Source organism: Salvelinus namaycush, chromosome 35 (genome assembly GCF_016432855.1).
Source record: "Salvelinus namaycush isolate Seneca chromosome 35, SaNama_1.0, whole genome shotgun sequence".
In the NCBI taxonomy this organism is placed as follows: domain Eukaryota; kingdom Metazoa; phylum Chordata; class Actinopteri; order Salmoniformes; family Salmonidae; genus Salvelinus; species Salvelinus namaycush.
In genome coordinates this window covers 18,426,975-18,452,727 of record NC_052341.1, presented here as the reverse complement: position 1 = coordinate 18,452,727, position 25,753 = coordinate 18,426,975, and the positions used below count along the sequence as shown (strand labels likewise).

The 25,753-nt window shown below is 43.8% G+C and overlaps 1 protein-coding gene across 1 annotated transcript in view; it reads right to left on the bottom strand.

Annotated features, from left to right (window-relative positions):
- Window positions 1–22,396, bottom strand: part of ccdc57 (coiled-coil domain containing 57) — a 43,940-nt gene extending 21,544 nt beyond the window's left edge. The window contains exons 1-5 of the mRNA XM_038974639.1: window positions 22,369–22,396; window positions 7,471–7,671; window positions 3,089–3,139; window positions 1,321–1,582; window positions 968–1,099 (exon numbers count right to left, since the gene is read on the bottom strand). Coding sequence (XP_038830567.1) covers window positions 968–1,099; window positions 1,321–1,582; window positions 3,089–3,139; window positions 7,471–7,671; window positions 22,369–22,396 — 674 coding nt within the window. The remainder of the gene's footprint in view (window positions 1–967; window positions 1,100–1,320; window positions 1,583–3,088; window positions 3,140–7,470; window positions 7,672–22,368) is intronic.
- Window positions 22,397–25,753: the final 3,357 nt, after the last annotated feature.

Below are 25,753 nucleotides of genomic sequence, written 5' to 3'. Positions count from 1 at the left end.
ATCATGTTATTGTCATCGGCAAGGAATAGGGAGTTTTTTTATGATAAAAATAAATGGAATAGAGCCAAGCACAGGCAAAACCATAGAGGAAAACCTGGTCGACTCGGATTTCCAACAAACACTGGGAGACAAATTCACCTTTCAGCAAGACAATAATCTAAAACACAGGGCCAAATAACCAAGACGACATTGAATGTTCCTTAGTGGCCTAGTTACAGTTGTGACTTAAATCTGCTTGAAAATCTATGTTAGGATTTGAAAATGGCTGTCTAGCAATGATCAACTCCCAACTTGACAGAGCTTAAAAGGTGTGTAAAGCTTTTAGAGACTTACCAAGCAAGACTCACAGCTTTAATCACTGACAAATGTGATTCTAACATGTATTGACTCAGGGTTGTGAATACTTACGTAATTTTGATATTTCTGTATTTAAATTTCAATAAATTTGCCAAATGTTCTAAAAACATGTTTTGCTTTGTCATTATGGGGTATTGTGTGTAGATGGGTGAGAAAAAAAACACTTTAATCCGATTTGAATTCAGGCTGTAACACAACAAACTGTGGAATAATTCAAGGGGTATGAATACTTTCTGAAGGCACTGTAAATGGACCCCTACTGGGTCCTGTCTAAATATAACCCATACAGATGGGCCTGGTGAGTCACAGTGGGGCTAAATGTAGGGCTGGGGCATCATGTAATGTGTACAACAATCTAGGGTAATCATCAGCATTAATAGACATCTTTGTTTGAGACCAGAGGCTGGCATTCTTCTCTCAGCATGTTCGTTAGGCTGTCCTCTAACTACAGTCAGTCAGTGACAATTACTTGACAATTACTGGGAAACAGTGAGGGAAAAGAAGCCCCCCCCAAGAGCTTTGTTAGTGTGAGTCTTTTGAATTGGAATAAAATTGGGGCAACCATCCCACCTGTACCCCACTCCCCTGCCCTTAAACCCACCCCACTCACCTCTGGAGCCTCTCTAGCTGCAGCCTGTGTTCGGCAGCTCTCTGCTGGCTGTGTCTCACCTCCCTTGCCTCGCTCTCCCTGTCCTCCTGCAGCTTGGCTATCTGGATATGTAACTGACTCAACTCCTCCTGCCTTCAATAAGGAAAGTCACATGTTAAAGCTAGAATAGTCCTCTCAGTGACAATAGTCAATGTATTCCAGGGGGTCATAGGATACATAACAAATAATACAACATTACTCTATCTCTCTCTCTCTCTCTCTCTCTCTCTCTCTCTCTCTCTCTCTCTCTCTCTCTCTCACACACACACAATGTTAAAAGGGGTTTATAAAATACATTTGATTGAATGATTGACCTGGCAGTCTCTGTGGCCTGTGAGCGGGCAGCAATGGCGTCATATCTCTCCAGCTCTCTGTCTCTCTCCTCCAGCACGGCCAGGTTAAAGCAGAAGTCCTCCTTGAGCTGCTGGAAGCGTTGCCTGAGGAGAGAGAGCTGTTCCTGTGCGTCACGGAGGGACATATCCTGCTGCTGGACCCGTAGGGTCTGGAGCTCCTTCCACTCTTTCTCCTTACATGCCAACTGGGTGTCCAGGTCAGCTCCATCATTAGCCTGCATGGCTAGAGAACACACATCAAAGTCTAGAGGGTCAATGCACACACTGCATCGTGAAAACACATTACGCGCACACACACACACAAACACACAATATCCGAAATGAAAGCAGACGTTGCTCACTAGGTAACGCGTTAGCTCGTACGTAGCTAACGTTACATTACCGTTAGGAGGGCTAAACTAGCAGCTGGTTTTGTAACGCACCTCGACAGCATGCAACTAACTAATGTCGCTCTTAGATTAAATAGTTGTTTAGCTATAGATGTATTACCGTTTGCATTCAACACTTTGTTAAAATGCTAATTTGAGTTCTCCCGCTCGGTTTCTATGGAAACCCCAGCGTTGTCCGTCTGTGTAATTCGTCCGTGTAGAAAATGTGTTTGTGAAAAACGAAAAGTATAGTACCGCCCACAATGATGAACAAAAAAACACTACAAAATGTTATAATAAAAATGTTTATATGTAACGGATGTGAAATGGCTAGCTAGTTAGCGGGTACGCGCTAGTAGCGTTTCAATCAGTTACGTCACTTGCTCTGAAACCTAGATGTAGTGTTGCCCCTTGCTCTGCAAGGGCCGTGGGCTTTGTGGAGCGATGGGTAACGATGCTTCGTGGGCGACCGTCGTTGATGTGTGCAGAGGGTCCCTGGTTCGCGCCCGTGTCGGGGCGAGGGGACGGTTTAAAGTTATACTGTTACATTGATGCTGTTGACCCGGATCACTGGTTGCTGCGGAAAAGGAGGAGGTTGAAAGGGGGGTGAGTGTAACGGATGTGAAATGGCTAGCTAGTTAGCGGGTACGCGCTAGTAGCGTTTCAATCAGTTACGTCACTTGCTCTGAAACCTAGATGTAGTGTTGCCCCTTGCTCTGCAAGGGCCGCGGCCTTTGTGGAGCGATGGGTAACGATGCTTCGTGGGCGACCGTTGTTGATGTGTGCAGAGGGTCCCTGGTTTGCGCCCGGGTCGGGGCGAGGGGACGTACTAAAGTTATACTGTTACATATATACAAACTTGTTTAGGTCTTTAATGGGTTCAGATGACTTTATCAAATAGCTGCTATGGCTCTCTTCTATGCAGGCACATGAGAAAACATGATGTTCATTGCTGTGTAATGTAATGTATTGTTATAGCAAATGTACGCAAAGCATTCACCATACTTGGATAGAGATAGACACTGATTAAACGAGGTTCCTCATTGACAGCCAGCCAGAGAAGTTATGTGCTGCTGCCATGCAGAGAGACAAAGGAAGCTGATGACAGAGGAAACCAATACACCTGCCTGGAACTCACCGGACTCACCTGGCACCACTCACCTGACCTACTCTACCTGCCTGTGGTCACATGCGTCATCATTACACCTCTTCCTCCAAGCAGAGGTCACTCTCATCAGCTATCTCTTTTCTCTCACTCACTCACTCACTCACTCACACACTCACACACATAATACTAGAAAGTGCTGACTTAAAGTAAGAAACAGTGGGCTCTCAGTGGGCTCTCTCACACACACACTTACCCATCTGCTCAGTCTTTTGGTGGGTGTGCCCCACCTGTGGAAACATGTCTTCTGACAGAAATCAGAATTCAAGAGAAACATATCACTGGAAACTTTTTAATTTTCTAAAACTGGTTACATTGTCCTGAGGGCAGGACTGTACTAAAGCTGATATCACATGCATGCAATCATACTAAACAATATGTTTTCTTCAAAAAGTACAAAAACATCATCCACTGCTCATCTCTTCTGGCATACTACCAAGCAAGATGAAATGTAGTCCAGGAGATATCTGCACATTTTAGGTGCATTTTTTTACTTTTTCATAATAGCATGAAACTTGGTACACTTGTACAGTTTGGGGCCCTGAACATTTTCAGATAGGGAGCCAAAGATTATGTCTACACCTATGTTTTCATGGTCCATGATTATATAGTATATCAGTGATAAAACATAATGCAAGTCCTTTATACTGCAAAACTTTATGTTAATGCATTGTTTAAAGTACTTGGGGCAAGCAAATTGTCTTCTCCCAATAGTGATGAGTATGTAAAGGCCCAGTGCAATCAAAAATGTGACTGTAGTGTTTTTGCGGACTTTACTGTAGTATTTACTGTTTACTATAGTATGCATATTGTAGTTAAAAAAAGAGTAGTACACTGTACAAAACATTAGGAACACCTGCTCTTTCCATGATATAGACTGACCAGGGGAATCCAGGTGAAAGCTATGATCCCTTATTGATGTCAGTTGTTAAATCCACTTCAATCAGTGTAGATGAAGGGGAGGAGACAGGTTAAAGAAGGATTTTCAAGCCCTGAGACAATTGAGACATGGATATGCCACTCAGAGGGTGAATGAGAGAAACAAAAGATTTGAACGGGGTACAGTAATAGGTGCCAGGCACACCGTTTGAGTGTGTCATGAGCTGCAACAATTTTTTCACGCTCAACAGTTTCCTTTGTGTATCACAAATGGTCCACCAGCCAAAGGACATCCAGACAACTTTACACAACTGTGGGAAGCATTGGAGTCAACATGGGCCAGCGTCCCTGTGGAATGCATTTGACATCTTGTACAGTCCATGCCCTGAGGAATTGAGGCTGTTCTGAGGGAAAAAGAGGGTCCAACTCAATATTTGGAAGGTAACTCTGGGTCTTACTTTCCTGTGGCGGTCCTCATGAGAGACAGTTTTATCATAGCACTTGATGGTTTTTGCGACTGCACTTGAAGAAACCTTCAAAGTTCTTGACATTTTCCAGATTGATTGACGTTCATGTCTTAAAGTAATGATGGACTGTCGTTTCTCTTTGCTTATTTTAGCTTTTTTTATGGACTTGGTATTTTACCAAATAGGGCTATCATCTGTATACCACCCATAACTTGTAACACAACTGATTGGCTCTAACGCATTAAGGAAAGAAATTCTACAAATGAACGTTTAACATGGCACACCTGTTAATTGAAATGCATTCCACGTGACTACCTCATGAACCTGCATGAGAGAATGCCAAGAGTGTGCAAAGCTGTCAAGGAAAAGGGTGGCTACTTTGAAGAATCTAAAATATATTTTGATTTGTTTAACACTTTTCTGGTTACTACTTGATTCCATATGTGTTATTTCATAGTGTTGATGTCTTCACTATTATTTTACAATGTGGAAAATAGTAAAAATAAAGAAAAACCCTTGAATAAGTAGGTGTGTCCAAACTTTTCACTGGTACTGTATATAAACCTACATAAGAGGTTGGAATAATACTGTGACATTTAGAAAATTATGATAATTCCCTTTTATTGTAAGAGCTGTTTGAAAAGGCCTCCTAGAAGTTAAGCCTGGATTAGTTTGATTGAGTTTTGTCCTGCCTGGTGACATCACTAGGTGGTAAATTCGTTAATAGATCAATAAGAAATTCCAAATATCTGCCAAAAACAGCTAGTTTTCAGTGTTCCCCTCCCAACTGAGACCACTCCCAGACAGTTCTAGCAAAATTCTTGCTTGAGAAATGCAGGTGCATGCAAGGCGTTTAGGAGGAGGGGAAAGTTTCGGAAGAAGATACCTTTAAGGAAGAGGGGCGCGTTTGGGAGGAAAGGAACAAGGGTTGGACATAAGGCCTCTGGGAGAGAGAAAAGAACTACAGAGAGTTGGCGTGGGATTGGATGGGAGCAGGAAAGTGCAATCAGAGCCCTCCGTCCCTCATCCTCCTCCTCTTTTCCTTGAGGTGTGATTTACTAATCCTGCAGAGCCAGAGGAATGTTTCTCATAGTACATTGAATAGACCCCGTATGTGTAAAGTCAGAGATTGATTAATTGAAAAAGGATCTCATGTCGTTTATTGCAATAGCCCTCTGACTTTAACTTCTTATGGCTGCAGGGGCAGTATTGAGTAGCTTGGATGAAAGGTGCACAGAGGTGCCCAGAGTAAACGGCCTGCTCCTCAGTCCCAGTTGCTAATATATGCATATTATTATTCTGTAACGGTTTTCTTCGGTGGAAGAAGGAGAGGACCAAAGCGCAGCGTGGTAAGTGTCCATAATGTTTAATTAAAGACAATAAACTGAACACTTCCAAATACAAAACAACAAACGTGAAAACCGAAAACAGTTCTATCTGGTGCAGAGACACAAAGACAGAAAACAACCACCCACAAAACCCAACACAAAACAGGCTACCTAAATATGGTTCCCAATCAGAGACAATGACTAACACCTGCCTCTGATTGAGAACCATATCAGGCCAAACACAGAAATAGAAAAACATAGAAACACAAACATAGACTGCCCACCCCAACTCACGCCCTGACCATACTAAATAAAGACAAAAACAAAGGAAATAAAGGTCAGAACGTGACATATTCATATTGGATAGAAAACACTTTGAAGTTTCTAAAACTGTTTGAATGATGTCTGTGAGTATAACAGAATTCATATGGCAGGCAAAAACCTGAGAAAAAATCCAAACAGGAAGTGGGAATTCTGAGGTTGGTCGATTTTCAACACAGCCCCTACAGAACACACAGTGGGATATGGATGAGTTTGCACTAGATGTCAACAGCCTGTAGAACCTTGTCTGATGCCTCTACTGTGTAGTGGGGCCGAAGGAGACAGAAAATAGTCAGGTCTACCATGACCTGGCCATGCTCTGACCATGCACGTTCACATGAGAGGGAGCTCTGTTCCATCGCACATCTGAAGTCAATGTAATTCTCCGGTTGAAACGTTACTGAAGATTTATGTTAAAAACATTCTAAAGATTGATTCAATACATCGTTTGACATGTTTCTACTGACTGTTAGGGAACTTTTTGACATTTAGTCAGCTTTTAGTGAACGCGCTTTCTGACTTTGGATTTGTTTACCAAACACGCTAACAAAAATAGCTATTTGGACATAAATGATGGACATTACCGAACAAAACAAACCTTTCTTGTGGAAGTGGGAGTCCTGGGAGTGCATTCCGACGAAGATCAGCAAAGGTAAGTGAAGATTTATAATGCTTTTTGTGAGTTTTGTTGACTGCACAATTTGGCGGGTAACTGTATGGCTTCCTTTTGTGGCTGAACGCTGTTCTCAGATTATTGAATATTGTGCTTTTGCCGTAAAGCTTTTTGAAATCTGACACAGCGGTTGCATTAAGAACAAGTGTATCTTTAATTCTATGTAAAACATGTATCTTTCATCAAAGTTTATGATGAGTATTTATGTTATTTGACATGGCTCTCTGCAATTTCTCCGGATATTTTGGAGGCATTTCTGAACATGGCGTTAATGTAAACTGAGGTTTTTGGATATAAATATGAGCTTTATCGAACAAAACATATATGTATTGTGTAACATGAAGTCCTATGAGTGTCATCTGATGAAGATCATCAAAGGTAAGTGATGAATTTTGTCTCTATTTCTGCTTTTTGTGACTCCTGTCTTTGGCTGGAAAAATGACTGTGTTTTTCTGTGATTTTGCGGTGACCTAACATAATCGTTTGTGGTGCTTTCGCTGTAAAGCCTATTTGAAATCGGACACTTTGGTGGGATTAACAACAAGATTACCTTTAAAATGGTATAAGATACAGTACATGTATGTTTGAGGAATTTTAATTATGAGATTTCTGTTGTTTGAATTTGGCGCCCTGCACTTTCACTGGCTGTTGTCATATCATCCCGTTAACGGGATTGCAGCCATAAGAAGTTTTAAGGAGTATTTCCCTCAAAACTATGATTCCTTGAAAATGTGTCCGGAGATTTGGTCAACTTCACCAGATTTTTCAAAAAATTCTACATGAATCGGAAATGAGGAGGGTCAGCTACACCATAAGCCAAGGACCCCTTCTTCATATCCTCATATGTAGCACAACAAGACCACGAAAATATATCTATCATAGATCATATCATAACATGGGGCGCGGGAACCTGTCAGACTGGCTGAGACAGGGGAGTCTGGCGAGCCGGTGGAAGCAGGGGAGACTGGCGATCCTGCGGAGGCATGAAAGCCTGATGAGCCGGTGGAAGCAGGGAAGCCTGGCGATCCGGCGGAGGCATGAAAGCCCGACAAGCCGGCTGAGGCAGGGGAGCCTAAAGAGCCGGCGGAGGCATGAAAGCCCGACAAGCCGGCTGAGGCAGGGGATCCTGGCGATCTGGCTGAGGCATGAGAGCCTGTAGCGGCTCCCGGACCCCGACATCATTTACACTGACAAAAAAAAAAAACACTCCCTGATGCTTCCCTTAGGTGAGGTGTTATTCTGTAACGAGTGCGCTGAGTCGGGAAGAAAGTACAGGGAGTGAGTGTTTTAATAAATAAACAAAACAATAAACACTAAACACAAACAACACACCGACATGAAACTGAGTCAATAACACCTGAGGAAAGAACCAAGGGGATTGACAGATATAGGGAAGATAATCAAGGAGGTGATGGAGTCCAGGTGAGTGTCATGAGGCGCTGGTGCGCTTGATGATGGTGACAGGTGTGCGGGATAATCAGCAGCCTGAAGACCTAGAGGCCGGAGAGGGAGTATATGTGACACTAGAGCTGGCCGCCGGGCCAAACTGAGCAATCGGGGGAGAAGGGCCTTGGTCAGGGAGGTCACTCTGACATGGTCACTCTGACAGAGCTCTAGAGTTCCTCTGTGGAGATGGGAGAACCTTCCAGAAGGACAACCATCTCTGCAGCACTCCACCAATAAGGCCTTTATTGTAGTGGCCAGACGGAAGCCACTCCTCAATAAAAAGCACATGACAGCCCGCTTGGAGTTTTCCAGAAGGCACCTGAAGACTCTCAAACCATGAGAAACAAGATTCTCTTGTCTGATGAAACCAAGATTGAATTCTTTGGCCTGAATGCCAAGCGTCACATCTGGAGGAAACCAGGCACCGCTCATCACCTGGCCAATACCATCCCTACGTTGAAGCATGGTGGTGGCAGCATCATGCTGTGGGGATGTTTTTCAGTGGCAGCGACTGGGAGGCTAGTCAATGCTAGTCAGGATCGTGGCAAAGATGAACGGTGCAAAGTACAGAGAGATCCTTAATGAAAACCTGCTCCAGAGTGCTCAGGACCTCAGACTGGGGCGAAGGTTCACCTTCCAACAGGACAACGACCCTAAGCACACACCCAAGACAACACAGGAGTGGCTTTGGGACAAGTATCTGAATGTCCTTGAGTAGCCCAGCTAGAGCCCGGACTTGAACCTGATCGAACATCTCTGGAGAGACCTGAAAATAGCTGTACAGCAACGCTCCCCATCCAATCTGACAGAGCTTGAGAGGTTCTGCAGAGAAGAATGGGAGAAACTCCCCAAATACAGGTGTGCCAAGCTTGTAGCATCATACTCTAGAAGACTCAAGGCTGTAATCGCTGCCAAAGGTGCTTCAACAAAGTACTGAGATACTTATGTAAATGTCATATTTCAGTAATTTTTTTATACATTTGCAAAAATGTATAAAAAACAATTTTTCCTTTGTCATTATGGGGTATTGTGTGTAGATTGATTAGAATATATATATTTTAAATCAATTTTAGAATAAGGCTGTAACGTAACAAAATGTGAAAAAAGTCAAGTGGTCTGGATATTTTCAGAATGCACTGTATATAAAAATAATTGGGGTCGAGGGTCCCCTAGTGTCCGCGGGGTCCTATTTGCAGCGCGTAGTCTGGACATAGGGGTCATAACATATAATGCAGTGATAACCACATTTAACACCCATGATGCTTTGCGCATACAACTAAAGTAAGTACGGAGGTATGAAAGAGACAACATTAAAGATCCAATGCAGCGGTTTTTAAATCTCAAAATCAAATAATTTCTGGGGGAAAATTATTACCTTAATCTGATTGTTTTTAATTAAAATGGTCAAAAAGAAACAACAATAGCCTCTTAGCAAAGAGCAATTACTAGAACTATCTGGGAGTGGTCAGAGTGGGGAGGGGAAAACTTAAAATGAGCTGTTATTGGCCGAGAGGTTTGGAATTCTCTTTCTTATTGGTCTATTAACTACACTGAACAAAAATATAAACGCAACATGCAACAATTTCAAAGATTTGACTGAGTTATAGTTCATATAAGGAAATCAGTTAATTGAAATAGGCCCTAATCTATGGATTTCACATGACTGGGAATACAGATGTGCATCAAATCAAATGTATAATCAAATGAATTTATAAAGCACTTTTTACATCAGCAGATGTCACAAAGTGCTTATACAGAAACCCAGCCTAAAACCCCAAACAGTAAACAATGCAAATGTAGAAGCACAGTGGCTGGAAAAAACTCCCTAGAAAGGCAGGAATCTAGGAACAAATTTAGAGAGGAATCAGGCTCTGAGGAGTGGCCAGTCATTTTCTGGCTGTGCCAGGTGGAGATTATAAGAGTACATGGCCATTTTAAGGCCAGATCGTTCTTCAAGATGTTCAAACGTTCATAGATGACCAGCAGGGTCAAATAATAATCACAGTGGTTGTAGAGGGTGCATCAGGTCAGCACCTCAGGAGTAAATATCAGTTGCCTTTTCATAGCCGAGCATTCAGAGGTCGAGACAGCAGGTGCGGTAGAGAGAGAGAAATAGGGAGGGAGCGAGAGAGAGGGTCAAAAACAGGAGGTCCAGGACAAGGTAGCACGTCTGGTGAACAGGTCAGGGTTCCACAGCTGCAGGCAGAACAGTTGAAACTGAAGCAGCAACACGACAAGGTAGCACGTCTGGTGAACAGGTCAGGGTTCCATAGCCACAGGCAAAACAGCAGAAACTGGATCAGCAACATGACCAGCTGGACTGGGGACATCCAGGAGTCATCAGGCCAGGTAGTCCTGAGGCATTGTCCTTGGGCTCAGGTCCTCCAAGAGAGAAAGAGAGAGAGATGGGAGAATTCGAGAGAGCATACTTACGTTCACACAGGACACCAGATAAGATAGGAGAAATTCCCCAGATAGAACAGACTGACCCTAGCCCCCTGGCACATAGATTATTGCAGCATAGATACTGTAGGCTGAGACAGGTGGGGTCGGGGACTCTGTGACCCTATCAGACAATACCACTGGACAGGGCCAACCAGGCAGGATATAACCTCACCCACTTTGCCAAAGCACAGCCCACACACCGCTAGAGGGATATCAACAGACCACCAACTTACTACACTGAGACAAGGCTGAGTATAGCCAACGAAAATCTCCACTACACGAGGGGGTGCAAAACGGACAGGAAGATCACGTTAGTGATTCAACCCACTCAAGCAACGCACCATTCCTAGTGACGGCATGGAAGAGCACTAGTAAGCCAGTGACTCAGCCCGCATAATAGGGTCAGAGGCAGAGAATCCCAGCGGAGAGAGGGGAGCCGGCCAGGCAGAGACAGCAAGGGCGGTTCATCATTCCAGTGCCTTGCCGTTCACCTTTGCACCCATGGGCCAGACTACACTCAATTATAGGACCTACTGAAGAGATGAGTCTTCAGTAAAGACTTAAAGGTCAAGACCGAGTCTGCGTCTCATGGATAGGCAGACCATTCCATAAAAATTGAGCTCTATAGGAGAAATCCCTGCCTCCAGCTGTTTGCTTAGAAATTCTAGGGACAGTAAGGAGGCCTGCGTCTTGTGACCGTAGCGTACGTGTAGTTATGTACAGCAGGACCAAATTGGAGAAATAGGTAGGAGCAAGTCCATGTAATACTTGTAGGTTAGCAGTAAGCATCTGTTGGTCACAGATACTTAAAAAAAAGGTAGGGACGTGGATCAGAAAACCAGTCAGTATCTGGTGTGACCAACATTTGCCTCCTGCAGTATGACACATCATCTTCACATAGAGTAGATCAGGCTGTTGACTGTGGCCTGTGGAATGTTGTCCCACTCCTCTTCAATTGCTGTGCGAAGTTGCTGGATATTGGGGTGAACAGGAACACGCTGTCGTACACGTTGATCCAGAGCATCCCAAACATGCTCAATGAGTGACATGTCTGGTGAGTATGCAGGCCATGGAAGAACTGTGTACAGATCCTTGCGGCATGGGGCCGTGCATTATCATACTGAAACATGAGGTGATGGTGGTGGATGAATGGCACGAGAATGGGCCTCGTCACAGTTTCTGTGCATTCAAATTGCCATTGATAAAATGCAATTGTGTTCGTTGTCCTTGGCTTATGCCTGCCCATACCATAACACCCCGCCAACATGGGGAACTCTGTTCACAACGTTGACATTAGCAAACCGCTCGCCTTCACAACACCATACACGCTTGTCTGCCATCTGCCCCGTACAGTTGAAAGCGGGATTCATCCTTTTAAAAAATATATATTTTACCCCCTTTTCGTGGTATCCAATCGCTAGTAATTACTATCTTGTCTCATCGCTACAACTCCCGTACGGGCTCGGGAGAGACGAAGGTCGAAAGCCATGCGTCCTCCGAAGCACAACCCAACCAAGCCGCACTGCTTCTTAACACAGCGCGCCTCCAACCCGGAAGCCAGCCGCACCAATGTGTCGGAGGAAACACCGTGCACCTGGCCCCCTCAGTTAGCACGCACTGCGCCCGGCCCGCCACAGGAGTCGCTGGAGCGCGATGAGACAAGGATATCCCTACCGGCCAAACCCTCCCTAACCTGGACGACGCTAGGCCAATTGTGCGTCGCCCCACGGACCTCCCGGTCGCGGCCGGCTGCGACAGAGCCTGGGCGCGAACCCAGAGACTCTGGTGGCGCAGCTAGCGCTGCGATGCAGTGCCCTAGACCACTGCGCCACCCGGGAGGCCCTCGGGATTCATCCTTGAAGAGCACACTTCTCCAGTGTGCCAGTGGCAATCGAAGGTGAGCATTTGCCCACTGAAGTCAGTAACAATGCCAAACTGCAATACCCTATAAATTGTTTCATGGCTGGTCTCAGACGATCCCGCAGGTGAAGAAGCCCGATGTGGAGGTCCTGGGCTGGTGTGGTTACACGTGGTCGGTTAGATGTACTGCCAGATTCTCTAAAACAATGTTGGAGGCGGCTTATGGTAGAGAAATTAACATTCAATGCTCTGGCAACTCAGGTAGACATTCCTACAGTCAGCATGCCAATAGCACGTTCCCTCAAAACTTGAGACATCTGTGGCATTGTGTTGTGTGACAAAACTGCACATTTTAGAGTTGCCTTTTATTGTCCCCAGCACAAGTTGCACATGTGTAATAATCAGGTTCTTGATATGCAACACCTGTCAGGTGGATGGATTATCTTGGAAAAGGATAAATGCTCACTAACAGGGATGTAAACAAATTTGTGCACAATATTTGAGTGAATTAAGCTTTTTGTGCCTATAGAACATTTCTGGGATATTTTATTTCAGCTCATGCTGCATTTATATTTTTGTTCAGTATATATGTATATACATATATATTCCGTTTTTTTACATTGCTCATTCTGCTATTTCTTCATTAAAACAATGTGTGCGATTTTGTTGCTAGGTAGGCTATTCCTACCTGTAAGAGCTAGAAACACAAGCATTTTTGTTGCACCTGCGATAACATCTGCAAATCTGTGTACACAGCCAATAAACTTTGATTTGATTTAAAATGGTGGATTACATAATTTAGTTTGACTGCAGAATGTATTATGCCGTTGTGATGCAATGATGCTGTCGGACTGATCGAGGCACGAGCAGCAGCTACGTAGGCAGCAAAGTGGACAGTAGCTACATAAAACAAATATAATAATAATACCTTTTTTTTTATTGCATGCGCAGAAATATTTTTCCGACTAGCACTTGAACGCTGCATATTGCAGCGTTCAAAACAACTGGGAACTCGGAAGTTCCGACCTCAGTGCGTTCAAAAAACAGGGAACTCGGGAAAAAAAACTAGTTCCGACTGGGAAAAATGTGTTTTAACGGTCATCTAACTCGGAATTCCAACTCCGGAACCTGGGCCTCTTTCTAGAGCTCCGACTATCCGACTTGAAGATCACTGACGTCATTATTTGACCTCGTATTTTTCCGAGTTCCCAGTTGTTTTGAACGTGGCATTAGTCACCGCAAATGGGTTTCCAGAAAATCGCAGCCATGCCGAAATAAATACTCACATGAGAAGGAGGCGTGAACGCATGGTCCAGACCAGAAGACGCTACAGACAAAGCTTCGTCAGGTAAGAACAGGTATTTTTTTTTAAACAATGGCATGATTAAAGTGTCATACCCGTTGATAATTTTGGGAGACAGCTGTAATTTAAGCACCTCTTTGTTGCTTTATTATTCACAAACTCCCATGGGATAATGCTGCTTGTACACTAGTCTGAGATCAAATGTGCCTTTGCGTGGTTTCAATTAAATAGCCTGTCGGCTATACTCATGGGCAGAGAAGCACACTGAGTTGTGTTTCCATGGAAATTAACTTCCTAAATATGATAGGCTATAGTTTAAGTTTCGACATTGACTGGAAATACATATTAACAACACGTATTTGTGTCTGCCTGCAAATTGTCCCCTTTACTATCAAAGTTATGAAATACTATTTCGAGACTCTGTTTTGTGGACTATTGCTTGTATTCAAATCACCTCTGTCGCAATATTCACAAACGCTAATAGCCTAATACTTGCTGATGTATGTTCTGTAGCCTACCTTCTATTTTGTTGGGAATGCGAGATCAAGTGTGCTTACGTGTGGTTTCAATTAAATAGCATAGAATATATGGCGGAGAAGCATGGCGCAGTTGTCTTTAACTTCTTATATGATAGGCTATGTAAAGGAATATTGATAACACATGTATTTTACTCTGCTTACAAATTGGCCTGCTCCTAAAATTATATTATCCCCTAACTGCGCTTTCAAACTACGTCAACCCTATTTGCTGATATAGCTCAATAATACTGCTTAATATAACGTGTCACGTGAGAATCTCTGGTATTTTAACCTATTTCTTAGGCCATTTTTGTGTATTTGGATCTTGACTAGGGTGGCAAAATTGCTGGGAACGGCAAACCTCTTGCTCAAGACTCATGGTTCGATTACATTACACAAGTCATTGGAAGAAGGTGTCTTCAGTACAGGGGGGGTTTGCTAAGAGCCCTGATGCTAAAATCTGAACCCTGTTTACAGTAGGGTTTTGGAACACAAGGACCTCCTTACCTTTCATATTAGTGAGAAATAAGTAATTTTCAAAAAAACAAAAGATACACAGCATGTTAATGTTCATCTGGACAAGAGGAATACCTATGTAAGAATGCTGTTTATTGACTATAGCTCAGTATTCAACACCATAGTACCCTCCAAGCTCATCATTAAGCTTGAGGTCCTGGGTCTGAACCTAGCCCTGTGCAACTGGGTCCTGGACTTCCTGATGGACCGCCCCCAGGTGGTGAAGGTAGGAAACATCACTTCCGCTCTGCTGATCCTCAACACTTGGACACCACAAGGGTGCATGCTCAGCCCCCTCCTGTACTCTCTGTTCACCCATGACTGCGTGGCCAAGCACGCCTCCAACTCAATCATCAAGTTTGCAGACGACACAACAGTAGTAGGCTTGATTACCAACGGAGACGAGACAGCCTACAGGGAGGAGTTGAGGGGCTCTGAGTGTGGTTCTTGGAAAACAACCTCTCACTCAACGTCATCAAAGGAGATGATCGTGGACTTAAGGAAACAGCAGAGGGTGCACCCCCACTCAGTGCCTCTTTGCTTGACATAATGGGAAAATCAAAAGAAATCAGCCAAGACCTCAGGGGGAAAAAAGTTTAGACCTCCACAAGTCTGGTTCATCCTTGGGAGCAATTTCCAAACGCATGAAGGTACCACGTTAATCTGTACAAACAATAGTACGCAAGTATAAACATCATGGGACCACTCAGCCGTCATACCGCTCAGGAAGGAGACGTGTTCTATCTCCTAGAAATGAATGTACTTTGGTGCGAAAAGTGTAAATCAATCCCAGAACAACAGCAAAGGACCTTGTGAAGATGTTGGAGGAAACGGGTACAAAAGTATCTATATCCACAGTAAAACGAGTCCTATATCGACATAACCTGAAAGGCCGCTCAGCAAGGAAGGAGCCACTGCTCCAAAACCGCCATTAAAAAAAAGCCAGACGATGGTTTGCAACTGCACATGGGAACAAAGATCGTATTTTTTGGAGGAATGTGTTTGGCCATAATGACCATTGTTATGTTTGGAGGAAAAGGGGGGAGGCTTGCAAGCCAAAGAACACCATCCCAACCGTGAAGCACGGTGGTGGCAGCGTCATGTTGTCGGGGTGCTTTGCTGCAGGAGGGACTGGTGCACTTCACAAAATAGATGGCGTCATGAGGAAGCAAAATTATGTGGATAAATTGAAGCAACACCTCAAGACATCAGTCAGGAAGTTAACCTCACTAGGGTAGGGGGCACTATTTTCACCTCCGGATGAAAAGCGTGCCCAGTAAACTTCCTGTTTCTCAGGCCCAGCAGCTAGGATATGCATATAATTGGTCGATTTGGATAGAAAACACTCTAAAGTTTCTAAAACTGTTACAATAATGTCTGTGAGTATAACAGAACTGATATGGCGGGAGAAGTGGGATTTTTATGTTTGTAGTTTTCCATTGACTGCATATACAGATTCCAATGACTTAGGACTCAAATTGCACTTCCTATGGCTTCCACTAGATGTCAACAGTCTTTAGAAATTGTTTCAGGCTTGTATTCTGAAAAATGAGGGAGTAAGACCAATCTGAATGAGTGGACCCTGCAGTGTCCCAGAGCTGTTTACTGCGCGTGACTGAGAGCCTTTCTTGTTTTCCTTTTTATATTGACGAAGCTATTGTCCGGTTGAAATATTATTGCTTTATTACTAAAAACAACCCGAGGATTGATTATAAACATCGTTTGACATGTTTCTACAAACTTTACTGATACTTTTCGGATTTTACGTCTGCCTGTTGTGACGGCCTTTGAGCCGGTGGATTACTGAACAAAACGCGCCAACAAAACGGAGGTTTTTGGATATAAAGAGGGACTTTATCGAACAAAACATTTATTGAGTAAATGGGAGTCTTGAGTGCAACCATGTGAAGATCATCAAAGGTAAGTGATTAATTTTATCGTTATTTCTGACTTCTGAAAATTCTACTTGGCTGGTAACTGTTTGTAATGATTTGTCTGCTGGGCGCTGTTCTCAGATAATCGTATGGTATGCTTTCGCTGTAAGGCCTTTTTGAAATCTGACACAGCGGTTGGATTAACAAGAAATTCATCTTTAAGTCGATGTATAACACTTGTATGTTTTATGAATTTTTATTATGAGTATAGATAAGTTAAAGCTTGGTCGCAAATGGGTCTACCAAATGGACATTGACCCCAAGCATACTTACAAAGGAGTGGCCATCACAAAGCCCTGACCTCAATCCCATAGAAAATTAGTGGGCAGAACTGAAAAAGCGTGTGCGAGCTAGGAGGCCTACAAACCTGACTCGGTTACACCAGCTCTGTCAGGAGGAATGGGCCAAAATTCACCCAACCTATTGTGGGAAGCTACCTGAAACGTTTGACCCAAGTTAAACAATTCAACGGCAATGCTACCAAATACTAATTGAGCGTATGTAAACTTCTGACCCACTGGGAATGTGATGAAAGAAATAAAAACTGAAATAAATCACTCTACTATTATTCTGACATTTCACATCCTTAGGATTACCACTTTATTTTAACTGACCTAAGACAGGGAATTTTTACTAGCATTAAATGTCAGGAATTGTGAAACTGAGTTTAAATGTATTAGGCTAAGGTGTATGTAAACTTCTGACTTCAACTAAGTCAATACATTGCATTCAATGCTAAAAGATAAGTGTCAAGGTATTGTCTGAGTCTTTCAACAATTTACCCATTGCAGCTTTATCACCACCTTTTTTTTTGCTGTGTGTCCGTCCTGAGATGGAAAATGTCAGGGTCTTATTTTAGGAGAGCTGATAGTCGTGGGCTTGCGGAATGCTGCATTGTGCGTGAGGGGTCGGGGCACACTGCTATAGAGGGGTGAGGCTAGTGGAGAAGTATGTGTTTGCCTGTTGGTTGGGAGCCAGGCAGCTACACATGACACTGGAGTAGTTCATACAGTAGACATGCATGCGTGCACACCTCCCGTCCCATTCAGAGAGTTACAGGCACTTGGCTACAGATGCAATACTTTGAAATGTGATGACTACTTTTGATTAATCTTTATTTTTTGAACGGATTCTGCAGTGTTGCTGGCACAAAGGCTTGCTGAATGTGTTTTTAGTGGCAAAATATAATTTGTCTAGATTTTTGCCAGATCTAGTCATAGGTTGTAGATATTAAAGGGTTCTTACTGCCAGTTATCTGACAACTGTTCTGCACTGGCTCTTAATCTGACCTCAGCCGTTATAGATGCATATCTGATCCTATAACAACCCTTTCTGATGTAAATGCACGATAAAGTCCATTCTGAAAAGCATCTATCAGTATTTTTTATCTTCAGTGAGGAAGTACCCACTCATTCAGATGTGACATGCACATTTATGAGTGCCGGTCATGAGTGCACTATGATCACTCTGACAAAGTCTCTGACAGAGATCTGTTCACCAAACCACTAAAATATTGTGGGGAGTACAAGGATACCAGTGTGCTGTATTTTGTTTTTCCACACTCACAAGTCGAAATTGACCCAGGTAGAATTGACTGGGCCGGAGGGAGACAGGAAATGCTTCAAAAGGCATGGCTAAGTCGCTCCAATTCTAACAAGAGACCCCCCGACCCCTCACACTAATAGAAAATCCACAAACCAGCCGAGCGCTCCCCAGCAGCACAGCTCTGTGGCCCGTACACTCCGCCCCCTGCATATCATGTTTCCTGGTCTTCCACATTACCTGTTGGGGCAGGCAAAAATGTCAATTTACTAGGCAGTCCCTTCACCTGTTGGCTAAGCTTTACCTAGGCCCTCCAACATATAGTTCCAGAGTCAGCCCCAACCCTGGGCCTGTACAACATCCAAAAAGGACAGAAAACAACCCTTACAGCCTGGAACAACAAAAAAACAGATGCTTCACTCTCCTCCCAACAGGACAGATACCCCCTCCACACTGATCGATCAAGGTGTGACACATCCGTTCTTAGCGATAGCCCTGTGAATAATCCCCGCTGTAGATAGATCAGCAATACACTTCTCTATGGGAGGCTTATACACAGAGCACCAACATCCTCTCAGAGAAGAGCCAGGTCCCATTGCCCTCAGCGCATCCAGATGGTCTTTCTGAGCCACCTTCAGTCATTGCGTACAGATTTACACCCAGCCAATTCTTGCAGGTCACCCTACTTAGTGAACCCCACTCACAAGCCTGGCCCACAAGCAACAGAGGCCAGCACACTGTTCTGGGTGAGTTGGTTGTGAAGGAGTGGCTCCTCCATTATCCATGCTTCTGCCTGTGAAACATCTCTGAACAGTTTTTTTTTTTTTATTATTATTTTTTTTCCCCCACACCTCCGAGCACAGCGCAGTAGAATAGAGTAATGGCTGACATATCGACCTGCTCAACATCCAACAAGAGCAAGTGCCTGTCGTACTCAAGGTCTCCTGCTTTCCTCAGAACAGCCCAAACAGTGTCTCTCCAGCACCCCCCCCTGCTGGTACAGAACTCTCTGTGCAGCTTGTATACAGAAAGCTTTCACTCTGGACTCCGTGACCGCCAGCCCTTGGCCCCCCTCATGCAAAGGGAGGTCTAACACTGCTGCGCGTGTCCAGTTTTGACCAAAAGAAATCTGCCAGAAAACTCTGCAGTGGCTTAACGAGACTGTGGGTGTCCAAGACCATCAGCCTGTGCCAGAGCATTGAAGCGGTTAAGTTGTTAGCGACCAGGACCCTTCCCCTGAAAGACAGTGACAACAAGTATTGAGTCTTCACATCTCAGACAAAGTTCCTCAAGTTTTATCCCCCTCGGCAGGTAATAATATGAAATATTCAAAAGATTAACAATAGATGGCGAAGTCAAGGATAGGCCGGTGGTTCCATCAGTGGCAAAGTTTTACCTAAATCAATGCGTATGACAAATCCAGGACCAGCTGGCTAATCTTTTTAATATTTCAGGTTATTAACTTTGCCTGGTGGTGGTAGCGGATGAATGGGACAACAATGGGCCTCAGGATCTCGTCACGGCATCTCTATGCATTTAAATTACCATCGATTTAAAATGCAATTGTGTTCGTTGTCTGTAGCTTATGCCTGCCCATACCATAACCCCACCGCCACCATGGGGCACTCTGTTCACAACGTTAACATCAGCAAAACGCTCACCCACATGAAGCCATACACACTGTCTGCCTTCTGCCCAGTACAGTTGAAACCAGGATTCATCTGTGAAGTGAACACTTCTCCAGCGTGCCAGTGGCCATCGAAGGTGAGCATTTGCCAACTGAAGTCGGTTACAAAGCCAAACTGCAGTTAGTTCAATTCCCTGTTGAGGACAACAAGCATGCAGATGAGCTTCCCTGAGGTTGTTTCTGCAGTTGTACAAACCCAGTTCCATCAGCTGTCCGGGTGGTTGGTCTCAGACGATCCCGCAGGTGAAGAAGCCAGATGTGGAGGTCCTGGGCTGGTGTGGTAACACATGGTCTGCAGTAGAACACTGCCAAATTCTCTAAAATGATGTTGGAGGCGACTTATGGTAGAGAAATTAACATTCAATTCTCTGGTGGCAACTCTGGTGGACATTTCTGTAGTCGGCATGCAAATGGCACTCTCCCTCAACTTCATGTCATTGTGTTGTGTGACCAAACTGCAAATGTTAGTGTCCTTTTATTGTCCCCAGCACAAGGTGCACCTGTGTAATGATCATGCTGTTTTAATTAGTTTCTTGATATGCAAGACCTGTCAGGTGGATGGATTGTATTGGCAAAGAGGAATGCTCACTAACAGGGATGTAAACAAATGTGTGCACACAATTTGAGCGAAATAAGCTTTTTTGTGCGTATGGAACATTTTGGATCTTTTATTTCTGCTCATGAAACATGGGAACAACACATTGCATGTTGCATTTTAATATTTTTGTTCAGTGTATTTTGTAATGGACACAGTGCCACCTTTTTGATAAGAAAGCTGCCGGTAGGCTGCGGTACAGCCCATGCTCATGGTTCTCACAAAGGAAGTGAAATGATAAGCTACAATGACTTTGCTCGTGAGCATGCACGCAGCAAATGACATGCAACTGTAAGTCCTTGAATATTCTCTTGTGGGTGCCTTTTCATTATCTGGATTGACACTTGTGGTTTGTAGCTAACCTCAGATGGACTAAATGGGTGATATATAGACACAGATGTATTGATTAAATGGCTGATTTTATTTTAACTTAAGATCTGAATTTTCACAAATGTCCCATTGACATCAGTGAATGATTGAAGTGGAAGTCTGACTTGTGCATCACATGCTCATCTCACCTCGGTATAAAGTGAGGGGCCCGTTTTTTGTTTTGAGGAGGAAGCTGCTGCTAGTGTGTATGTGGAGGGGAGGGGGGAGGGGGGGGTATTTTCTGCAGGGTGAGAGCACTGGACAGGTTGTCTCCTTGTGTTGATTTACTGTTGACTCCTTGGTGCAGACAAACTGTCCCCTCTCTCAGAAAGCATCACCTTATCCACATACATGCGCAAAAGCAAACTCCTATATCATGCTGTGTGAGAGGAGAAGAGAGCAGAGAAGCACTCGGAAAGCACTAACTAGCAGACCTTCTCAAGGACATTAAACTCTAGACAAATATGGAGCCATGCACTTAGCCAATATCTGCGGCCTTTTTATTAGTGTCATATAAAAATAGGAACATATACAGCACGTAACTATTTACCAGAGGTTGTCGTAGTTGCTACACAAAATTGTTACCCCAAATGAATGCATGGGAACAGACTGCTACAGTAAGACATTGAACCTTTCAGAAAACCTTACATGATCTTACCTAAATGACACAGTGCCAAAGAATATTTCTGATATCCAGCCTAACAAATTAATGATTGTGTAATTGGGTGATACTCATGAAACTTTAAATGTTTTAATGTCTGTAGCAAATTGAGTTACAAAACCATAATGCATCTGCAAAAATCAACTATCATTCTGAGGACTAAGATGTCTAGTTTTTGGGAAAGTTATTTTAAATACTTTAAAAAATGTTGCCTGAAATTTTGTACATCCCAAATTCTCCTTACTGAAATTCGTCTGGATTAAATTCAGGTCATTTTACGCAATTGTATTTTTTTCCCCCCCAAACTAATTTATTTGATTAAAAGTTTGTCCATAGGTCATAAAAGTGGTATACTAGTTGAAGTTTACATTAAACTATAATATTTATTACGTACAAAGTCTGTGTACGTGTCTCATTACCAAAACACTTTCAAGTTCCTGTAAAAACTCCAATGAGTTTGTAAATCGTTTTATTCAGCCATGATGCATCATCTAAAGGAGTAATCCTTAGATGAGCACAAGTTAGAATAATTTATTTGCATACCCTGAGTGTGTAACCCTGATGTGATCCTCTTCTCTATTATTGCTGACTTAAGTACACATCACATCAAACTAACAGTGAAACGCTTACTTACGGGCCCTTCCCAACAATGCAGAGATAATAGAAAAGTAAAACATGTAATAATAGATATTCAATTATTAACAGTAACTTGGCTATATACAAGGGGTACCGGGTCGATGTGAAGGAGTAAGAGGTAATTGAGGTACAGTGCCTTTAGAAAGTAATCACACCCCTTATTCTACATTGTTAGACTGAATTCAGCATTTTATATATTTAAAAAAAATCTCACCCGTCTGCACACACATAATGACAGTGAAAACATGTTTTAATTTTTTTTAAATTGAAAATGAAATACAGGTCTCAATACTCACCCTTGAGCATTCCATTTTGGTTGATCATCCTTGATGTCACTACAACTGGATTGGAATCCACCTATGGCCAATTCTATTGTTTGGACATGATTTAGAAAGACACTTGTCTATATAAGGTCCCACAGTTGACAGTGCATGTCAGCAGAAACTATACCATGAATTCCAAGGAACTGTCTGTATATCTCAGAGATGGAATTGTGATGAGGCATATATCTGGGAAAGGGTATAAAACCATTTTTAGAGTGTTGAAAGTTTCCGAGAACAGTGGTTGTCCATCATTGGGAAATTAAAATATGGAACAACAGACTCTGCCTAGAGCTGTCCGTCTGAGTAACCGGGCAAGAAGGACCTTGGTCAGGGAGGTGACCAAGAACCCAATGACCACTCTGACATAACTACAGAGTTTCTTGGCTGAGATGGGAGAACCTGCAAGAAGGACAAGTCTCTACAGCGCTTCACCAATCTGGGCTTTACGGTAGAGTGGCCAGAAAGAAGCCACTCCTGAGAAAAAGCACATGACCGCACGCCTGGAGTATGTAAAAAGGCATGTGAAAGACCGATCATAAGGCAGAAGATTCTGTGGTCTGATGAGCCAAAATTGTAACTATTTGGCTTGAATGCAAAGTGCTATGGCTGGCTAAAACAAGGGACAACTAATCACCTGTCTAACATCATCCCTACTGTGAAGCATGGGGGTGGCAGCGTCTGGCTATGGGGGTGCTTTTCAGAGGCAGGGACTGGGAGTCTGGTAAGGATAGGTGGCACAATAAATGGAGACAAATATGAGAACCTGCTTCAGAGTGCAAATGATCTTAGACTGGGGCAAAGATTTATGTTCCAACAGGACAATGACCTCAAGCAGCATACAGCTTAAGCAATGCTAGAATGGCTTCAGAACAAGAATGTGAAAGTCCTTAAGTTGCCAAAGCCCAAATTTGAATCCCATTGAAAATCCGTGAAAAGATTTGAAGATTGCGTCTCACTGCCGCTCATCTAATTTAAGAATTTGAGAAAATCTGCAAGGAAGAATGGAATAAAATCCAGATGTACAACGTTGATACAGACGACTCAAAGCTGTAATCACCTGCAAAGGTGTGAATACTTATGGTAAATTAGATTTCTGTATTTCATGCGGTTGGATGCAAAGCAGATGCCATACCAAGTGGTGATGCAGCCAGTCAATATGCTCTCAATGGTGCAGCTGTAGAACTTTTTGAAGATCTGAGGGGTCCTAGCCAAATCATATCAGGCTCCTGATGGGAAAGGGGCGTTGTCGTGCCTTCTTCACGACTGTGTTGGTGTTAGAACATGATAGATCCTTAGTAATGTGGACACCGAGGAACTTGAAGCTTTCAACCTGCTCCACTACAGCCCCGTCAATGTAATTCGAGCCCCACAGTGGAGGTGTCATAATACCCATAAAACCTAGAGGTCAAACTGGAAAATGTTTCCAATAGTTTTTTCCACCATGCATTTTTCCCATTGGGGATTTTAGAAAAACTTAGAATAAGGGCTGTGTTTTTGTGTAGACTTACCCCGGCATGACGTATTGATAATCGCGTAAATCTCTCTCAGACAAGGTGACTTTAATCAATAGATTCGGCTCTATTTACTCAGATTTCAAATGGTAATCAGCATCCAAGTAGACATTATGCAGGACTACAAATCCCTGCAAGCTCCTGCACACGTCCTCTTTAGCTGACACCGTTGCTAAAAGGTTTTGTGTACATTTTTAAAACTTGCCCAAGACATTTCACAGAATTGTCAATTTAATAAAATGTAGCCAATGTATTCCTAACTACATTTAGTAAACATAGTTTAATCCAGAGATTCTTACCTTTGCCTTGATTCGGCAGTCTCATCCAGAGGAACATGGCATTTGTAGTTCTGTATGATAGCCACATTAGCAGCGCATTTCATTTTTGGGGGGTAAATACAGGCAAATATACACTGCTCAAAAAAATAAAGGGAACACTTAAACAACACAATGTAACTCCAAGTCAATCACACTTCTGTGAAATCAAACTGTCCACTTACGAAGCAACACTGATTGACAATAAATTTCACATGCTGTTGTGCAAATGGAATAGACAAAAGGTGGAAATTTATAGGGAATTAGCAAGACACCCCCAATAAAGGAGTGATTCTGCAGGTGGTGACCACAGACCACTTCTCAGTTCCTATGCTTCCTGGCTGATGTTTTGGTCACTTTTGAATGCTGGCGGTGCTCTCACTCTAGTGGTAGCATGAGACAACCCACACAAGTGGCTCAGGTAGTGCAGCTCATCCAGGATGGCACATCAATGCGAGCTGTGGCAAGAAGGTTTGCTGTGTCTGTCAGCGTAGTGTCCAGAGCATGGAGGCGCTACCAGGAGACAGGCCAGTACATCAGGAGACGTAGAGGAGGCCGTAGGAGGGCAACAACCCAGCAGCAGGACCGCTACCTCCGCCTTTGTGCAAGGAGGAGCACTGCCAGAGCCCCTCAAAATGACCTCCAGCAGGCCACAAATGTGCATGTGTCTGCTCAAACGGTCAGAAACAGACTCCATGAGGGTGGTATGAGGGCCCGACGTCCACAGGTGGGGGTTGTGCTTACAGCCCAACACCGTGCAGGACGTTTGGCATTTGCCAGAGAACACCAAGATTGGCAAATTCGCCACTGTGCTCTTCACAGATGAAAGCAGGTTCACACTGAGCACATGTGACAGACGTGACAGAGTCTGGAGACGCCGTGGAGAACGTTCTGCTGCCTGCAACATCCTCCAGCATGACTGGTTTGGCGGTGGGTCAGTCATGGTGTGGGGTGGCATTTCTTTGTGGGGCCGCACAGCCCTCCATGTGCTCGCCAGAGGTAGCCTGACGTGCCATTAGGTACCGAGATGAGATCCTCAGAGCCCTTGTGAGACCATATGCTGACACATGCACATTTGTGGCCTGCTGGAGGTCATTTTGCAGGGCTCTGGCAGTGCTCCTCCTTGCACAAAGGCGGAGGTAGCGGACCTGCTGCTGGGTTGTTGCCCTCCTACGGCCTCCTCCACGTCTCCTGATGTACTGGCCTGTCTCCTGGTAGCGCCCCCATGCTCTGGACACTACGCTGACAGACACAGCAAACCTTCTTGCCACAGCTTGCATTGATGTGCCATCCTGGATGAGCTGCACTACCTGAGCCACTTGTGTGGGTTGTAGACTCCGTCTCATGCTACCACTAGAGTGAGAGCACCGCCAGCATTCAAAGGTGACCAAAACATCAGCCAGGAAGCATAGGAACTGAGAAGTGGTCTGTGGTCACCACCTGCAGAATCACTCCTTTATTGGGGGTGTCTTGCTAATTCCCTATAATTTCCACCTTTTGTCTATTCCATTTGCACAACAGCATGTGAAATTT